Raw genomic sequence first — 19,094 nt, 5'->3', positions numbered from 1 at the left:
GCTTCTTGGGACTGTTAGAGTTCTTATGTCAAGAAAGCCCTTAGCATAGTTCCTCAATAAGTGTATGTGCTAATAAACGTGTAAGGAAGAACAGACAAAAAGAGAGGGAGGGCAGAAAATGTAACAAGTAACTACCAGCACCTTATCTTCCTGCTTGTATGTCTCAGGCAAATCAAAAGAAAGAAAGAGTCAGTTCTGGTTTATCTATATTTTGAGGGGAAAGAGGAAGTGAGGATAACTAAAATTCCCACCCTCACCCAACTTTGCCTTTCCCATGCAATTCTCCCAGAATAACATACCTAATTCTGAACTTCCCCACTGCTCACTCGGAAATTTGCATACCCAGCAGCTCCCAGTGCTCAAGTATAATCACACATTTGGATTCCTAACTGTGATGTTGTATCTCTCGATCTGATGTGTGTGCACTGTCCCCAACGATCCTTGTAGCTAGCACTGCCAGATAAAATACAGAGGTCCCAGTTAAATTTGTATCTTAGATAAACAAGGGACACCTTGTCAGTATAAGTAGAACCCCAAAGATTGCATGAGGCATACTTATACTAAAATAGGATCCATTATTTATCTGAAATTCTAATTTTACTGGGCTTCTCATATTTTTATTTGCTGAATCTGGCAAACTTACTTGTAGTAGATGGTTTACTCATGGCTTCCAGACTTTTCCTAACCTGCACACCTTCCTCTAGAAGTTCCTCCATCTGTCAGCAATCTTCTTAAGATATGGTGCTTAGAAGTGAACACGGGTGTCCTGGTGTCCAATGTCTGACATCATGGCGGCATGCTCTGGGCATGAGTCCCTTGATCAAAGACCTCTCCAGGTGAAAGACCAAGAACTAAACAACAGTATAGAGAACTAAACAACCTGCATCATCTGGAGACTCTGTGTATGCTTCCCTGGACATGAGAGGTTGCATTTACTCCTTTGGTTAAGTATTACTCCAGAAAGAAATAGCTATGTATTTCCCTGAAAGAACAGAAGGGAACAAAATATTTTTCTGCTTTTGCTATGTATAAGGAACCATTCTAAACACCACGTCTACAGTATCTCACTTATGTATCCCAGAAGCCCTAGAAGGTGGCTCTTTAAAGGAGATATTATTTCCCTTTTTTATAGCCTCAGCATTATTAGGTAGCTTGAAAAGTTTACGAGGTGTTAGAGACTGAATATGTCTACACCCCCCCCCCCCCCCGCCGCCAGATTCATATGTTGAAACCATAACCTCAATGTGATGGTATTGGAAGATGGGGCCTTTGGAAGGTAATTAGGTTTAGATGAGGTCATGTGGGTACAGTCCCCATAATGGGATTAGAGACCTTATAAGTAGAGGAGCAGACACCAGAGCTCTGCCTCCACTGTGTGGGAACACAGTAAGGGGACACCTGTCTGAAGCCAGGAAGCTGGCTCTCATCAGGAACCTGATTACTAGCACCATCATCTTGGCCTTCTAGCCTCCTAGAACTGTGAGAAATAAATGTCTATTGCTTAAGCCACCCAATCTATGGTATATTATTTGGGTAGCCCAAGGTGATGAAGACACAGAACTAGCATTTTAGTCAGGTTATGCTGCAGTAATAAACTAACCACAAAACCTCACCAGCATAACACAACAAACATTTATTTGTTGTTCGTACAAAGTAAAATGGGAGACAATGGTGAGGGGAGAGGTCCTCTGTTCTATAGCCATTCAGGGACTTCTGCCATCTTGTAGCTACACCAATAAGGACACATGTCCTTAATGATCATGACAGCAAGGATAGAGGAGTGTGGAGAAGTTCTCCCATATTCCATGCTTCAGCTCTAAAGTGACACCGTCATTTGGCTTACAACTTATTGGCCAGAACTGCTCAGAGGGCGCCTAAGTGATCTTCCTCTGTGCCCAGAAAAGGAAAATGCAATACAGCGTGGTGAACAAATAGCACTGTCTACCACAACTAGTATATGGTGAAACCAGAATCTATCAGCGTATCCTTGAGTTTCCAAAAATCCATATTCTTTCCATTGCATATCTGGTCCTCCCAAGATTAAGGGAATCTGTTTTTGACAAAAAGGAAAAGTCACATGGAACAGTTTGTAGAATACAACATCTCAAGGAAAGTGATAGGAAAAAATGGCCTGGTGAATATTTTAGATTTGCAAAACCTAAAGCATCACAAGTGGTATCCCCTTGGAAAACCTGAGAAACATAGCCCATGAGATCTCTACAAGATGTAGATAGAGGATAAATATCTATGAGACAGGCAGGTTGCTCTAGTTTCTGAGAGAAAAATCACGGGGGTTGGGGGCAAATCTTCAAGGAAAAGATTCTGTTATGTTGTAGGGTGACTAACCACTGCAGTTTTCCAGGATTCTCCTTGTTTTAGCCCCAGAAATTCTATGTCTCAGAGAACACTCTTTTGTCTCAGACAAATGCTTGCTCACCTGGTTGTACATCGATACTTCTTCTCCCAGACAGGTTTTGAACATGCCACATCAGGTGGCTCAGTAAACTCTGCATGAAGATGTGCGATGGTTCGAGAAAGTGAAGTTGGCTCTGAGTCCTAGAAAAACCTGAATGGAATAGCACATGAGAATAAGACTCTCCCCCAGGGAAGAGCTTGCGAAGCTCCTGTATGAATATTAGACATCTTATCAAAGCAGTTGTCTTCAAGGACCTAGGGAAAGAAAACAGCATTCCAGTACAACTTTTGTTCTGGCAACTCTACTCCTGCTGTTGGAGCCTGAAGTACAGGAGGCTCTTCCCAGCCAAATCACACCAAGGACCCATATTGAGCTTATAGACACATTAACATCTCTATCTTGTCTCAAATCAAATACTGTTAAAACCATGGCCTACACCTTGAACTTTTGCCCTTCTTCAGAGGTACATGCACATACACATACACACATAGACACACACACATGCCTTTGCACTTTTTCCAGTGTACATTTCATCTTATTAGCACTCGCCTAGCGCTCCATTTGCTGAGCTGGATTTGGTATGCACTTTGACCTGTATGCTTTCCATCATCTCCAGATTAAAATACCAAGTCCACAGCCAGACTCTCAGGTGCTGCTGAAAAAGCTGCACATTTGACCTTATCTCAAACAGCAACCTTCACACAAGTGCTCTGATCCAGCCATTCCATTCCCTTGACCATATTTAGGCTCAATTCATTCAGCTCCGCCTGTCTGCCTGGCCATCTCCATCTCTTGTGTACTTGGATAAATTCTAAATCCAAGAGTTGGATCAGGTTCCTGGATCAGTGATGACTTCTCAGCTATTCTTTGTAAATCCTTCCCAAGTCCCAGCAGCAGACCTTACTTATACAATTCAAGCAACAATCAGCACTGTTCTGTTTGTAAATCCCTTCTACACCAAATTTACATATTAACACCTATTCAAATTTTAGTTATTTTGTGATTTGTCCCCAAATCTTGACTGTAAACTCTTTGAGGACAGGAATGACCCTTGGCCATTCTTTTTATCCCCTAATGAGTGCGTAGCCCAGTGTTTGTACATAGTAGGTGCTCAAAAACAGATATTGATTTATTAGTATGGATCCATAGGGCAAGGGAAAACCTAACAAAAAGTGTTGAAAAATATGCTGTCATGAATATTGACACATAATTCCCTTTCAGGACAACATAGAGAGAAAAGTAAATATTTTTTTCTCCTAAGAACTAGAACCCGAGAAAATTCATGATGAGCCAATCTGCTGATCAACAGGTTCTCAAAGTTAGGCTTCCTATCCCATCTACCATGGTTGGTACTTGGGGAGAGAAAGGCCAGGAATCAAAATGGCAGTATTTTTGGTTTGGGGAACTGAAATACTTCTGTGCTCAGGCTATGGACCCAGGCCACTCAAGGCATATAAGACCCAGCTTTTAGAATAGTCAGAGGCAATGAAAGGAATAAATGTGGGTCCAAGGGAGGAAAGGACACAAGTGGAGAGAGGTTCTTAGGACACAAGAACTCCTCAACATGTTTTAAGGATTCTTTGTTACTCTCAGAGAATCAGGGAACATATGTAGCCTAAGGTCTGTCAGCCCCTACCTGTCCTTGTGCTGCCAAAGATAATGTATTCCATTGGTACTTGTAGGCCCATTCCAACCCTGGGCCAATGAGCACCAAGCCTAAGACACTAAAAAACCCCTTCCCACAACCCAACAGGGTCTCAGAATAGTTGTCTCTCGAAGTTCATTAACTAGGGCCAACAGTGTCCTGTTATCCCTCCAGCTGTCCTGGTGGCCTGGACTTGGATGTGAACCCTCCCAGCAAATCAGACTGTGTACATAACACCCCTCCACTCCCAGCTTCTATCGGCTCCTCATCCTCAGAGCCTGGGCTTTTCTTCCGGCTCTCCTCATCACATGTCAGCAGACTCTTCTGACTTTTGACCCAGAAACACAAAAACATCCAGAACCATTCATTCACAAAACAAATATTTACTGAGCATCCACCAAGCAAGGCACCCAGTGACCAGTAGTAAATAGACAGAATCACTGTCTGGAGGGAGACTGCTGTCTCATGGGACACAGATGCTAAACACATAATTACCAAATAATTTATTAATTATGTAACAACAGTGATCTCAACTTCTTTAGCCATCCAAATCACCCTTTCTTCTACTATCAAAAAAACCATAATGCTGACAGTTCTAAGGAAATACTAGCAGATAATACAAGTTCATTCTAGTTGCCGTTTGTCCTCAAATACTCACAGCTTTCTTTTAACCATCTCTCTGGCCTATTTTGACCTCAAACCCAAAGACACAATCCTTCCTCCATTCCCCAAAGAACAAAACACATAGCTGCTGAGTTTAAGAAATTGTTCTGAAAATTTGGAAGTGACACCAGGAAACTACAACCTAAAAATAAATACTAGTTTTCATCAGCCCCAGAATTCACCCAACATCATGGCATGTTCCTACTGCTCTAAGCCATGACCAGGTTACTGGAGCCAAGGGCCTCCCTCCGTGTAACCAGTCAGGGTCCTCCCTTTTCACGGACTCACTTCTCCCATCCCACCCCATGAAGACAGACTTTTACGGATAACAACCCAAGGTGGCCTACATGCCTTGGTATTAATCTACTCACTGCTACTTGCCATACATCAGCATTCATTCATTCATTCATTCATTCATTCATTCTGTTCATATTTATTGAACACTTATTTTGTACCAGGCATTGTGCTAGATGAGGACAAACAAGATAGCAGCAAAAAAAAGACAGACAAGAGGTAAACAATAAACAAGTAAACCAAAGACTAAATCTGACAATTAAAAATTTCACCATTTTTGTGAAATATTATTTTAATGGGATGATATAGTAGATATGGATCTCAGGATATTGGGAGTGCCACTTTAGAAAGGATGGATAAGAGGAGTCTCTCCAAGGAGGCGACCTTTGGGATGAGATTTAGGGCTGGACTTCCAAAGGGAGGTTAAATGTGTATTTAAGGTGCCAGCAAAGTAGAGGTACCAACATTTTTTTCACAAATTTTTATATTTAAAAATTTTTTTAAAGATATGGAAGTAAACATCTTGGGCAAAATTAGAAGGCTGTATGTAAATCCCCAATATATATTTTAAAATTTAATGCTATTATTTTTATTTACATGGACAGGGTGGAAAGCTCAATCTTTTCAGGGCTTAGGACCTCTCAAGTCTTGTTTAAGCCATAGGAGATACTAGAATCACCCACAGGAATTAAGGTGGATCCACCTTGGGGACCTCCCAGGCAATGATGGCTTTTAAAAACTCCCAGGATGATTCTAAAGTGGAGCCAGGGCTGAGAACCACTGACCTAGGGAAATACTGTAGATGGAGAAGAGGAATCATGGTAAGACACTGGAAAAACCCCCAGCATTAAGAGAGTAATTCACAACCTTGGCTGCACATTGGAATCACCTTTAGACCTTTAAACATTACTGATCTTTGGGTCCTACTTGGCAAGATTTTTTATTTAATTGATCTAGCCTGGTCTTCAGAAATGTTAAAAGCTCCCCAGTGATTCTAATGCATGTTCAAGATTAAGAACCACTGACTGATAGAAAAGAAAGATGTAATGAAGGAAATCTGGGAAGAAGAAACTAAGGTGGAACAATGAAGAAAAGGAGAGTGCAGTGTCCCTGAAGCAAAGAGAAAAGGTGTTTCTAAAAGGAAGAAATAGTTATTATCTGTTGAATGATAAAAGCCAGTTCATTCAATAAATATCCCATTGGATTTTGGTGGGGTGGTGGTAATGGAAGCCAGATGGACATGGGCAAAAGAGTGAATGGTTGATGAAGAAATAGATATAGTGATTGTAGACAACGGTTAATAAACAATTTTAGTTATAAAGAGGAACAAAGAATTCAGGCAGCATCTGTAGCCAGAACTGAGAACCACTTCCCAGATGATTTCCTACCGTTCCATAGATTGAGACCCAGTGCTCTGCGTCTATAGACCTTTCTACAGTGATGGAAATGTTCTATACCTGTGCTGTCCGATATGGTAGCCACTAGCTACGTGTGGTTGTTGAATGCTTGAAATGCAATTCAGGTGACTGATGAACTGATTTTTTTTTTTAAGTAGGCTTCATGCCCATCGTAGGGCCCAACATGGGCATGAACTCACAATCCTGAGATCAAGACCAAAGCTGAGATCAAGATTTGGACACTTAACCAACTGAGCCACTCAGGTACACCAGAATTTTTAATTTTATTAAATCAGCTATCCAATAATATAACTTAATCATGGGGGCACTATCCCATCCTATTCACAAATGCTGGGGGTTTTAAAGGGCTTGTACATCAGGGGCCGTCTTAAAATTCTGTCTACCACATTAGAAATGAGTCCTTTGCTAAGTCATACGGTAGTTCTAGTTTTAGTTTTTTGAAAAACCTCCATATTGTTTTCCAGAGTGTTTGTACCAGTTTGCAATCCCACCAATAGTGCAAAAGTGTTCCCCTTTCTCCGCATCATTGCCAACATCTGTTGTTTCCTGAATTGCTAATTTTAGCCACTCTGACAGACCTGTCCATTGACTGACGAATGGATAAAGAAGATGTGATTCTACCAGTACTAGTCGGCGATGAAAAAGAAGGAAATCTTACCATTTGCGACAACGTGGATGGAACCAGAGGGTATTATGCTAAGCAAAACAAGTCAGTCAGAGAAAGACAGATATCACATGATTTCATTCACATGTGGAATTTAAGAAACTCAACAGATGAACATAAGGGAAGAGAAGGAAAAATAAGACAAAAACAATGAGGGAGGAAAACCACAAGAGACTCTTAAGTACAGAGAATAACTGAGGGTTGCTGGAGGGGTGGTGGGTAGGGGGGATGGGTTAAATGGTTGATGGGCATTAAGGAGGGAATTTTCGGGATGAGCATTGGGTGTCATATGTAAGAGATGAATCACTGGGTTCTACTCCTGAAGCCAAGACTACATTGTGTATTAACTAACTTGAATTTTAATTTAAAAATAATAAAGAAATAAAGAAATGAGTCCTTTATTCCAAGAGGGCTCCTGGTCTAGAGCCTGGATGTGAAGGGAGAAAATCAGATTTGGTGATACATACTCTTAGAACAACTACTCCACAAGCTGATTTAGGAATAAGACCTATTGCTCTGCTTCACCCCTAGCCCAAGGCAAACAATATCTCCACAGTCCCCATATTCCCATCCTTTCTCTCTTGTCTCTGTTCTCTCATGGGGTATTTCCCCATTTCCAAGATCTCAGCCACTCTCAACTCACTGAAACCTCTCAAATCTTCAACTCCCAACCCAATCTCTCTCCAGAGCTCCAGATTCATATTCATATACAACCACTTAATGACCATCTTTGCTTGCATGTCTCACAAACAGCCCAAACTCATTATAACCAAAATGGAACTCATTCTCTTCCACCTCAAATGTGTTCTTCTTTCTTTTCTCTCCAAACCTGGGAGTCACCTCTAACTCCTTTTCTCTTCTACAGCACTAAGTCTTCCAGCTTTACCTACAATTCATCACTCAAATCTGTCTCCCTCTATCCGCATTACCTTTATCTCAGCCTAGTCCATGACTACCTGAATTACTCTAAAAATATCCCACTCGCTGCCTCTCATCTTGCTCCACTCATGTATTCTTCACTCCAAAAGTGATCTACTTAAAATGCCAAACTTGTTGAACTGTGCTGCTGTCTGAAATCCATCAATTTCTCTGACCGCCAGCAGGATAACCAATTCAATATAAGATAAATTGATAGCTATGATTAAATAGCTCAGTGGACTTCGCATTGTGCTAGCCCTGAGAACAGTGTACTGAACAAGACAGAGATAGTTGCCACCTTCATAGAGCTGACAGTCTTGCAATAGAAACAGACAACGGTCATGAGAAGGAAAGTGAAATGGCTGTGGGAACCATGCAGCACAGGGTGCTTCCCTCATCCGAGCAGCAGGGAAGGCTTCTCTGAGACAGTGAGAGGACAGTGACACTTGAAGGATGAGTAAATGTTCACCAGATCATGGGAAATGAGGAGAGTGTTCCAGGTGGAGAGAACAACATGAGGAAGGATCTGAAGTTACGAAGGAACAGACCAGTGGGGCTGGCACCTAGAAAGTAAGGGTTGAGGGATATACAATGAAACTGGAAAAAAAGGCAAGGACAAAGTCATGAGTGAACTTATACACCATGCTAAGAATCCAGGGCATTATGCAAAGGGCAAGATGGGGAGCCATCGAAGGGTTCTAAAAAGAAGAATGACATGATAAGTTTGCTTTTTTTTTTTTTTTAAGATTATACTGGATTGGATTGGATTGGATTGGACTGGACTGGCTTAGACTGGATTGGATAGGTCAAGACCCAATGCAGAGAGACCAGTTATGAGATCACAGCAATAGTGCAGGTAAGATGATGAGGGTTTAGACTAGGAGGGTGGCAAGGGGGATAGAAAACAAAGTCAAGAGGTATTTAAGAGGCAGAATGATAACTCTTTTTTTTTTTAGGGGGGCAAGTGAGCAAGGGGCAGAGAGAGAGAGAGGGAGGGAGGGTGTGGAGAGAAAGAGAGAAACAGAGAGATAGAGAAGTGGGGCTCACCCAGGGCTTAAGGCTCGTGTTTTTACCCAAAGTGGGGCTGGAGCTCACCCGAAATCAGGCTTGTGCTTACCCAAAGTGGGACTTGTGCTCACCTGATGTGAAACTCGAACTCACCAAGTAAACTCATGAGATCATGACCTGAGCTGAAGTCAGATGCTTAATGACTGAGCCACCCAGGTGCCCCAGAATAATAAGTCTTGATGATCATGTATGAGAGGTGACAGAGAGAGAGGAGAAAAGGATGACTCCCAGGCTTACAACCTGGGCTACCAGATAGATTGTGAAGCCTTGACCAGGAAAGATGGTGGTGCAAGTTTTGGAGGTGGAAATATCAACTTTGGCTTCAGATATGAAAAGTTCGATACCTGCAAGATATCCAAGTCAAGATGTAGACTAGGCAGGAAGATATAGAGGTCTAGGGCTCAGATGTATACGTCATCTTTACAGAGCAATAATGGAAGCCTTGCAAGGAAACTAAATCACCTGAAGAGAATGTGTAGAGTTTAGAAAGACGTTCCAAGACTGAGTCCTGAGAAGTGCAAAAGTGAGAAAAAGAGGTCGTATAGAGGTTGTATAAAAGGCAAAAGTGAGAAAAAGAACTAAAGAGTGTCCAGAATAGAATAGGAGGAAAATTAGAAGAATATGACATGGAAGCCAAGAAGAATGTATTTCTAGAAGACGGGAGTGGTCATTAGTTACTAGACATCACATATGTAGGTGACCATATGCATAATTGTTCATTATGGTTTCTGTGCCTACTACCTCCTCCTCATTTCCTGCCATTTCCCAAAACCCATCCTTTATGTTCTGACACCAATTTTGCTTAACTTCTCTTGGACCCCGAAATGTATTTTCATACATCCTACCCTTTCTATATGCAGCCCTCTTTCATTCCAGTCCTCCCCCAACCCTGAGCCCCCACTCCCAGAGTCACTGATGAACATCATCCATCCTTTAATACCTTCAGCTGCTCAGGCATCATCCACTCTTGGGCCTTCTTTGACAACTTCCTCCCCAAACTGAATCAATATAGTACCCATTCTACTCTATTTGTTTCCCTGGTGTATATTTCTATTATTGTGCTTATCCGAGGATATTGTAATAATTTATTTAATGTCTGAGTCCTCTACTTGACTATGAGCTTCATGAGGGCAAAAGCAATGTTGTATTCTGGGGCACCTGGGTGGCTCAGTTGGTTAAGTGTCTTGACTCTTAATATCAGCTCGGTCATGATAGTGAGATCGAGCCCAGCATCAGGCTCCACACTCTATCCCTCTTTCTCTGCCCCTCCCCTTTGCTCTCTCTCTCAAATATATTTTTTTTAAACAATGTTGTATTTTGCTTTCTATAACTATACTTAACACAGTAATGGATACATGGCTGGCTTCAACAAATGTTTTTGGGTTTTTTTTCCCCAAATGTTAATTTATTTTTTTGGGGGGTGGGACAGAGAGAGAGAGAGGGAGACACAGAATCCAAAGCAGGCTCCAGGCTTTGAGCTGTCAGCCCAGAGACCCACGTGGAGCTTGAACTCATGAACCACAAGATCATGACCTGAGCCTAAGTCAGATGCTTAACGGAATGAGCCATCCAGGCACCCCAAACCAAATAGTCAGACACTTAACCAACTGAGCCACCCAGGCGCCCCTTCAACAAGTGTTTTTGGATCTTATTGCTGACTATATGTCACCTAGAGAATGTGAATGACCTGGGCTGGGATAAAGGACTACAAGAATTGCTGACACAAGCAGGGGGAAAAGACAACAGAGTAATGACTGAATCAATGACATGTATTGATTGCTTCATTTGTGCCAGACTGCTAAGCCTTTTCCAGTTCTCTAGCTCATTCGGTCTTTATCACATCTCATTTCATAGGTGTTATCATCAACCCCACTTTATAGATGAGGAAATGGAGGCTAGAGAAGTTAGGTCACTTGTCCAAGGTCAGACCCTGGTAAGAGAAGACAGGTCTTGAATGAACCCAAGTCTGTTTGACTCCAGAACCCTATTCTGTTAAGTCTAGCTGGGATTTGAGCTTGAGAAAAATTCCCTGCGCTGATTCAACCTTACAAAGTAGAGCAGTGCGATTCAGACATGGTATGTGGGCAGTAGGGTGTTGCTCCCAGCACATCCTGCATGGCCCAGCAGATAGTGACTCTGCTTGGCCAGAGGCCATGAGGGACTAAAGCAAAATGTCTACCAAGGGTCTGCTCATCAGTGTTGATTTGCCAAGACCCTGAGGCCCCAGGAGCAGGCTGGAGGAGTGCCCCAGAATAAGCCAATCCCTGCAATGTCAGACACTATGTTGGGAGTGGAAGTGAAAGGTGAGGAAGACAGAGTGGAAGGAACTAAGCCAAGTTGCCAGGTCTTGGGCAATTTTGACCCCAAGGCTCTGAGCCAAGGACAAGCTACTGTGCCTAAAATGACATCCCAAGAGAGTCTGATCATTTTGTAATCTCTGTCTCAATACTGACTTTCAGGTCAATCTAACTAGTATTGATTAAGCCCCTATTATACATTAGCACCATGAAAGGTACAAAGATCTGGTCTTCCACAGAGACAGGGCTAGCCCACAGGGAACAATGAGAGAGCTGTAGAGAACAGTACACAATGCAGTGCCAACCCGTGCAGAATGAGCCACAAAGGCAGCTGAAATTCACAGAAAAGAGAGATCAGGGTGTGCTGGTGGCTTCTCCGAGTACATGAACTGAAGGAAGGAAGACAGAGGAGAAAGACAACCGCATTTCAGGTAGGAAGATTATGAGCAAAAGTGAGGCAACCACAATGAGAATGGACTCGGGCTATGAGAAACCCATCTGTGGAGCAAAGGGTTCTAGTTGGAGAATGGAATAGAATGGAATAGAATGGAATGGAGATGAGTAGGGAAGGGCAGATCATAGAAGTATCAGATTCCAGGAATACTGATCAAGTAAATCCAATATGCAGAATCCAGGTTCATGTAGGCAATGAGAAATGATCTGGGATTTAAACAGGCATTAAGAATAAAAATCTAGGGGCGCCTGGGTGGCGCAGTCGGTTAAGCGACCGACTTCAGCCAGGTCACCATCTCGCGGTCCGTGAGTTCGAGCCCCGCGTCAGGCTCTGGGCTGATGGCTCGGAGCCTGGAGCCTGTTTCCGATTCTGTGTCTCCCTCTCTCTCTGCCCCTCCCCCGTTCATGCTCTGTCTCTCTCCGTTCCAAAAATAAATAAACGTTGAAAAAAAAAATTAAAAAAAAAAAAAAAAGAATAAAAATCTAATTTTATGAATATTTATTTGGTGGTAGTGTTTGAAATGGATTACAGAGGACAAGACGAAAGGCAAAGAAGAAGAAGGAGAAGAAGGAGAAGGAGAAGAAGGACAAGGAGAAAAGAAAACTGTCAAAACCCAAAAACAGTGGGATGCCTACTGGTTGGTTCAGTAGGTAGAGTTTGCAACTCTTGATCAAGGGGTTGTGAGTTCAAGCCCCATGATGGGCATAGAGCCTACCAAAAAAAAAAAAGAAAAAGAAAAAGAAAAAGAAAAAGAAAAAGAAAAAATACCCTAAATGCTTCTTTGAGCATACACTAAACATCTGACTGCATGCAAACTTAATAAACATAGTCCCTCCCTTGCCAGTCCAATGGAGAAGACATTAATTAATCCCATAGTTACCTATTAAGAACCTACTAAATATCAACAATCATACAAGGTTCTAGGGACACAGTGAAAAGCAAAACAAAGTCCCAGCCCTCACTGAAGCTTAACATGGAAGACAACACAAAAGCAAACCAACAGTTCATCAATATAAAGTCAGGTACTAAATGCTATGAAGAAAATAAATAGGACACTAAGTAGGGAATGGTGGGATAGAGCCATCAGGAAAGAAGCCTCTCTAAGAAAATGCCACAGTATCTCAGGCCCAGAGAATGGGTAAAATGGAGATGCACTGCTAGCCACAAGGATACTGAGGTGACTTCATTTGTAAGAGCACAGAGAATATCGGGAGTCTTGTTTAAAGTGTGTTAAGTTTTTGATAAAAGCAGGAGATTCACACAGAAATGTCTAGCCTCTAGAACTCTAATCTACAAAACCAGAGGAAGATAAAGGTTAGAGTGTAGATTTAAAAATCATCCGTTAAGGGGCACCTGGGTTGCTCCATTGGTTAAGTATTTGACTTGGACTCAGGTCATGATCTCAAGGTTTGTGAGTTCAAACCCTTCATTGGGGCCAGTGCAGAGGCTGCTTGGGATTCTCTGTCTCTCCCTGTCTCCCTCTGCTCCTCCCCCACTCACTCTCTCAACATAAATAAATAAACTTTTAAAAATAAATAAACTAAACTAAAATCATGTATAAATTTAAAAATCATATAGAAATAAAAATAAAATAAAATAAAAAATAATAATAAATAAAAAATAAAATAAAAATCATCCGTTGATATTTGAGAGATGAGAAACCTCTCCAACTAGCATACATGAGATGAAAGTAACTCTAAGGACTGAGTGTAAGATTTACAAATGATTTTATCCTATCTTCTATGATGGATGATCTTCTCCCTCCTGCCTCCTGGAATACCAGGGGTGAGCAGTGACTTTAGGCAGCAAGGAGCTGGTAACAAAATAATAATACTAATCATTGAAGTTCATATACAACCAATCATCCAAAAGGCCTCGGTCTCCTGTTCCTTCAATCCCCAAAGCACAGTTGTTGGGACAGCTCTATCCCACCTCTGCACTTATCCCTAAGACTACCTGTTGTACCTTTGTGACTGTTTCCTCTGCAGATGGCTCTAGGTATTTTAATGTTTGGGAGAAAGGGATTTGGAAAGCAAAATAAACAAAATTAAAAAAAATTTTTTTGTAACATTTATTTATTTTTGAGAGAGATGCAGTGCAAGAAGGGGAGGGACACACAAAGAGAGACACACACAGAATCCAAAGCAGGCTCCAGGCTCTGAGCTGTCAGCGCAGAGCTCGACATGGGGCTTGAACCCATGAACAATGAGATCATGACCTGAGCCAAAGTTGGATGCTTAACCGACTACTGAGTCACCCAGGCACCCCTGTAAACACAAATTTTTTAGTTTTATTTATTTGAAAGAGGGAGAGACAGAGAGAGAGAGAGAGAGAGAGAGAGAGAGAGAGAGAATGAGTGGGGGAGGGGGAGAGACAGGGAAAGACAGAATCTCAAGCAGGCTCCATGCCATCAGCACAGAGTGCTACGTGGGGCTCGCGAACATGAGATCACAACCAGAGCTGAGATCAGGAGACAGATGCTCAACCAACTGAGCCACCCAGGCCCCCCGAAAACAAACACACTTTAAACTAGCCTTTCCTACCTTCCTAGAAATGGCAGAATTAAATGTTAGGATAGACTCTGGGGTAGGGTGACCAACTATCCCAGTTTACCCAGAGCTGTCCCACTCTCAGCCCTGTTAATTCCTGCACTCAGGGAAACCCCTTAGCCCTAGGCACACTGAAATGGTTGATGACCCTGTAGCTGGTCCGGCCTTCAGAGCTATAACCTGTGTTTGACCTGTGTGATGCAACACAAGGCTTTACATCTCTAAAGTGACATCAGCACAAAGCACATGCTTAGTTTCTCAAGCCCTACCTAACCTGCTACCCTAGAAGTTGGGTTCTCTTGCCCCACTAGACAGAGGAGCTATCAGAAATTCCTAAACATGAGGTGGCCCTGGATTCCTCAGCCTTCGGTTCCCACCATCTCCCACTCAGCCCCAGCTACCACCTAAACCAGAAGCACCAAATGCACTGGCAACTCCAATCCATACCTCCTGCTGCTGTGTCTGTCTCCATCTGGCCAGCAAGCTGGTGGGGTCTGGGGGTCAAAGTCAGATTATCAAAGAGGGGAAGAGAGGAACTTATCTGAGATGCTGATGTATTCTGCCACAGCAAATCACAAGAAAGGGGAACTGTAGGTAAATTACAGTCTGCTGACCTTGGAAGACATGCGGTTTTCGTCTTTGATTTACAGAAATACCGGAAATGCTTACCATTGAGTCAATTTCAGAGTTTTGGGTCCAAAGCTGGGCTGACTCACTTTCAGAGAAGAAACCAGGTGAAAGCTCTGATATCAAGGTACACATCATACACTCTTCCAGAGGCCACAATGTTTGGAACACTCACAAATCTTGAGAAAGCTCATGTATCATTTCTGCCAGGTATTGGAGACTTCTCCAAAATTGTAAGGAAGATTCACAGAAAATGCCAAGATTGATATTAATCTCAAATTGGTCCCTTGTTGCGCAAATTTCCTGTCTGACAACATTAAAAGAACAATAAGCACCAGGACACCACCGTCTAGGAATAACCCCTGTTGGGCCCCACATCACCTTGACTGCTTGGGTACAGACTAAAATGTAGAATTTTACAAAAGCTATTTAAGTAACCTTGCCCAATCTGCAAGCATATATAGATCTTATTACCTGAAATACTAATAGCCACGGCATAGGGTAGTTATTATTGTTGCCTTTTTTAACCAAATTGGGAAACTGTCTCAGCACCACCCCCCCCCCCAAAAAAAAGATTACTGTTAAAATTTGCAAGGACTCAAACACTTGATCTCTGAAGCCGCCCTTTACCCAGTCCCTCCTCACAGCACTCAGCCTATGACAAACTGTTGCAAGATTGCATCACTGACCTTTACAATTTTCTGGCCAGTCTGATTTCCCCCTCCTCCTCCTGCCCTCTCCCTTCACTGCTTGCAGCCCTTTGGCCCACTTACCTCTGCTTTTCCCCTCTTGCTAGCTAACTCGGATAAGTGGATAACCAAAGTTTTATCCTTACACCCTACCCCAAGGTGAGGATGTTTTCACCCAGGCCAAAATGTATCTTACTCTCTTCACACTTGCTTCAAAGAATGCTCTCTCTTTTTAAGTCTTACTTAAGTAATGTCTATTCCTAAAGTCAGGTTTAAACTCATGACCCTGAGGTCAAGAGTCACATGCTCTTCTGAACTGAGCCAGCCGGGAGCCCTCCAAGAATTGTCTCTTTAACTCTTACTCAAACCCTCTATTCTCACCCTTCCGCCCCTGTTTCCATAAGCTGAACTGGCTCTGTGGTATGGCACCCCCAGACCCAGGGAAGTGACAAATAATTATTGAGAGCATAAACTAACTGCATTCCAGACCCGCAGAGGAAATTTATCAACAGCCCCTTTCCATCTTCAGGTCCCCCCAAACCCCCAAACTGCACTTCTCAAGTAGGAGTCGGGATCATTGGATTTAATGGTAGTTCCCTGACACAGAAGTACGTACACCAACAGAGGCAAGCACAGAGACGTATCACACATACACCTGCAATTAAAGGGTACCCTCGATAAATAGTTATCTATCAAGTTACCGTAGCAATGCAAGCACCTGTGAATAAAACCAGTCAGGCCGGAAAGAAACACAAGCACACACACAGCCTGGAGACCTGTTCCGTTCCTTAACCATGATCCCTCCCCTTGCCTTCTCCCCTCCGATCCCCACACCTGTGGGAAGATGACATCCCTTAGGAATAAAAACTAAAGATTTTCCGGTTAGGTAGAACCTCCCCCGCCCCCAACCCATGTCCTCATAGGGGTCCCTCTAGGGTCGCCCCAGACAAGGGAAGCTGCGCACCCACCCACACTTCTTAAGGAGGAGTCACGTCGGAACTGTACACGATACCCAGGGTGCCGGGTCCTCACCCTTGTGCGGACCCGGAGTGGGACCTCCTGCTTTGCGGCCGCACCCCACCCCGCACCCCCGCCGCGGTCTTCCCTGCCCCGGACTCGCAGCTCACACCGCCTGGAGGTGCACTGCTCGCGGCAGCCTCCCCTGGGCCCTTCCCGGTCCCTCCCCTCCCCCGCCCCGCCCCTTCCCCTTCCTCACCCCTCCTTCCTCTGGCAAGAACTGCGCTGGCCCGGGGCCCTGGGAGCCCGATAGGCGGGTCTCAGAGGAAAGATATAAGCGGCCCCGGGACGCTGCCAAGGTGCCAGCTGCGGAGTCTCCACCTGGAAGAGCCGCGGCTGCCGAAGAGGAGGAGAGCGCAGAGGCCGGCCGGACCCCGGACGCGCTGACCGCCGCCGCGCCGCCGCCCCCCGCTCGCGCTGCCTCCCGCTCGCGCTGCGCCTCCAAGGTGAGCCCCGCGGGGCAGAGCGCGGTTGGGCGGGGTCCGGGGCGGGTCCCCCTTCCTGCGGGACACCCGAGAGAAGGGTGCTCGGGAAGGCCGTGGCCATCCTTCCGTGGCTGAACGGGCCCCTTTCCTGCGCCGCTGCTCCCGCAGGTCATCCCCGCCCCCGAGATGGAAACCGTGCAGGAGCTGATCCCGCTGGCCAGGGAGATGATGGCCCAGAAGCCCAATCGGAAGCTGGTGAAGCTGTACGTGCTGGGCAGCGTGCTGGCCTTCTTCGGCGTGGTGATCGGCCTGGTGGAGACTGTGTGCAGCCCCTTCACCGCCGCCAGCCGCCTGCGGGACAGGGAGGCAGCGGTGGCCGAGCTGCAGGCCGCCCGGGAACGGAAGGTCCTGGAGACCCAGGCCCCGCTAGAGAAAGGCAAGCAGCAGGAGGCCGTCCTCTGCAGCCGGGCGCTCTCCAACCGGCTGCACGCCTCCTAGGCCCCCTGGGAGCCGGCAGAGGGAGGGGACAGATAGCCTGAGCGTGAGAAGAGAGCGCGCATAGGGTCAGGCCCAAGTGGGAGAGAGCAGGAGTCCTGTGCTGTTTGGACTTAAATCTGAGAAGCCACTGACTTCTAGAACTGAACTACCACACGGATCCACCAAAAGGAGTTTGGGATTGAGTTTTGCTGCTGTGCAGCACTGCAGGAAGACACATACAAAACTATGTATCTTTGAGCTATCTGAGTGCATCTACCATTTTGCACTAGGGTGGAAGGAGGGGAAATGTTTTGATATTATTATTATTACGGTGACCACCATTTTGCATTTTGAAATAAAAATCTTTTTATACTATATCTCAGTATCTGATTCCTTGGCCATGTTTCCCTGGGGTGGAGAGATAGCAAGGAGGGTGAGCATGCTGGTGAAAGGGCAGGAGCACTGTGGGAAGAGCAGCTCCCTGAAGCCAAGTCAGCGTTTGCTTCACTGTTAGGGACCCTGATGTTCATATTACACGCTTGTAAGTATGCTGAAGATTTGTTTTTGTTTCATGTTAGGGGTGGCAGGAGAGAAACTTTCATACCTTGCATCAGACTTAGCATTTTAAGATCAGAAGATAAATCAACTTCTCAGATGTGAGGGCGATCTGGCCACAACATCTGTCCCCCGATTGACCGCCAGGGTTGATTCGGCTGATCTGGCTGGCTAGGCGGGTGTCCCCTTCCTCCCTCACCGCTCCATGTGCGTCCCTCCTGAAGCTGTGAGCTCGCTCGGTCGAAGAGGACGACCTTCCCCGATAGAGGAGGACCGTTCTTCTGTCAAGGGTATACGAGTAGCTGCGTTCCCCTGCTAGAACCTCCAGACAAGCTCTCGAGGTCCATTTGTAGGAGAACGTAGGGTAGTCAAGCTTCCAAGACTCCAGACACATCCAAATGAGGTGTTGCACGTGGTTGTCTTTCTTAAAAAAAAAAAAAAGATAAATCAACTTCTGAGCTACAGCACACTAACAGCAGATACAGATTAGTTCTAGGGCAGAAAGGCTATTTGCCACCTCACACCAGACCAGAGCCTCCTATGACTGATACCTTCCTCCTAACTGTATATATTTTTTAATATTGATTTTATTTTTGAGAGAGAGACAGAGCGCAAGCAGGGGAGGGGCAGAGAGAGAGGGCGACACAGAATCCGAAGCAGGTTCCAGGCTCTGAGCTGTCAGCACAGAGCCTGACGTGGGGCTTGAACTCAGGAACCATGAGATCATGACCTGAGCTGCAGTCAGATGCTTAATGGAAGGAGCCATCCAGGCACCCCTCTTCTAACTGTATCTTAATAAAAGAAAGAGAGAGGAAAGAAGCACCAGCTTCCCAGCTGGTAGGAAAAGAGAAAGCAAGCCAAGAATGGCTAATTGGATCTCTAGCTTTACCAAACCTTCCTCTTTATCAACTCAAATCA

General features: G+C 44.5%; 2 protein-coding genes across 3 annotated transcripts in view; one reads left to right on the top strand and one right to left on the bottom strand.

Annotated features, from left to right (window-relative positions):
* LAMB3 (laminin subunit beta 3) overlaps positions 1-17,033 on the bottom strand; it is a 61,742-nt gene extending 44,709 nt beyond the window's left edge. For both annotated transcript variants that reach the window (XM_043568914.1, XM_043568915.1), the window contains exons 1-2: positions 16,919-17,033; positions 2,438-2,566 (exon numbers count right to left, since the gene is read on the bottom strand). The gene's annotated coding sequence lies outside the window, so the exon portion shown is untranslated. The remainder of the gene's footprint in view (positions 1-2,437; positions 2,567-16,918) is intronic.
* On the top strand, positions 17,023-17,998 carry G0S2 (G0/G1 switch 2). Its single transcript, XM_043568918.1, has 2 exons — positions 17,023-17,165; positions 17,313-17,998. The coding sequence occupies exon 2, from the start codon at positions 17,331-17,333 to the stop codon at positions 17,640-17,642; it is 312 nt and encodes a 103-aa protein (XP_043424853.1). The 5' UTR covers positions 17,023-17,165; positions 17,313-17,330; the 3' UTR covers positions 17,643-17,998.
* The last annotated feature ends 1,096 nt before the right edge of the window (positions 17,999-19,094 follow it).

The sequence above is a fragment of the Prionailurus bengalensis genome, chromosome E4 (assembly GCF_016509475.1).
Source record: "Prionailurus bengalensis isolate Pbe53 chromosome E4, Fcat_Pben_1.1_paternal_pri, whole genome shotgun sequence".
NCBI lineage: Eukaryota > Metazoa > Chordata > Mammalia > Carnivora > Felidae > Prionailurus > Prionailurus bengalensis.
The sequence above is the reverse complement of the archived record's forward strand: the minus strand, read 5'-3'. Positions and strand labels throughout refer to the sequence as shown.

Bases quoted from the DNA above. Each gene is read 5' to 3' on its own strand.
- G0S2 (XM_043568918.1), top strand. From the start codon at position 17,331: ATGGAAACCGTGCAGGAGCTGATCCCGCTGGCCAGGGAGATGATGGCC.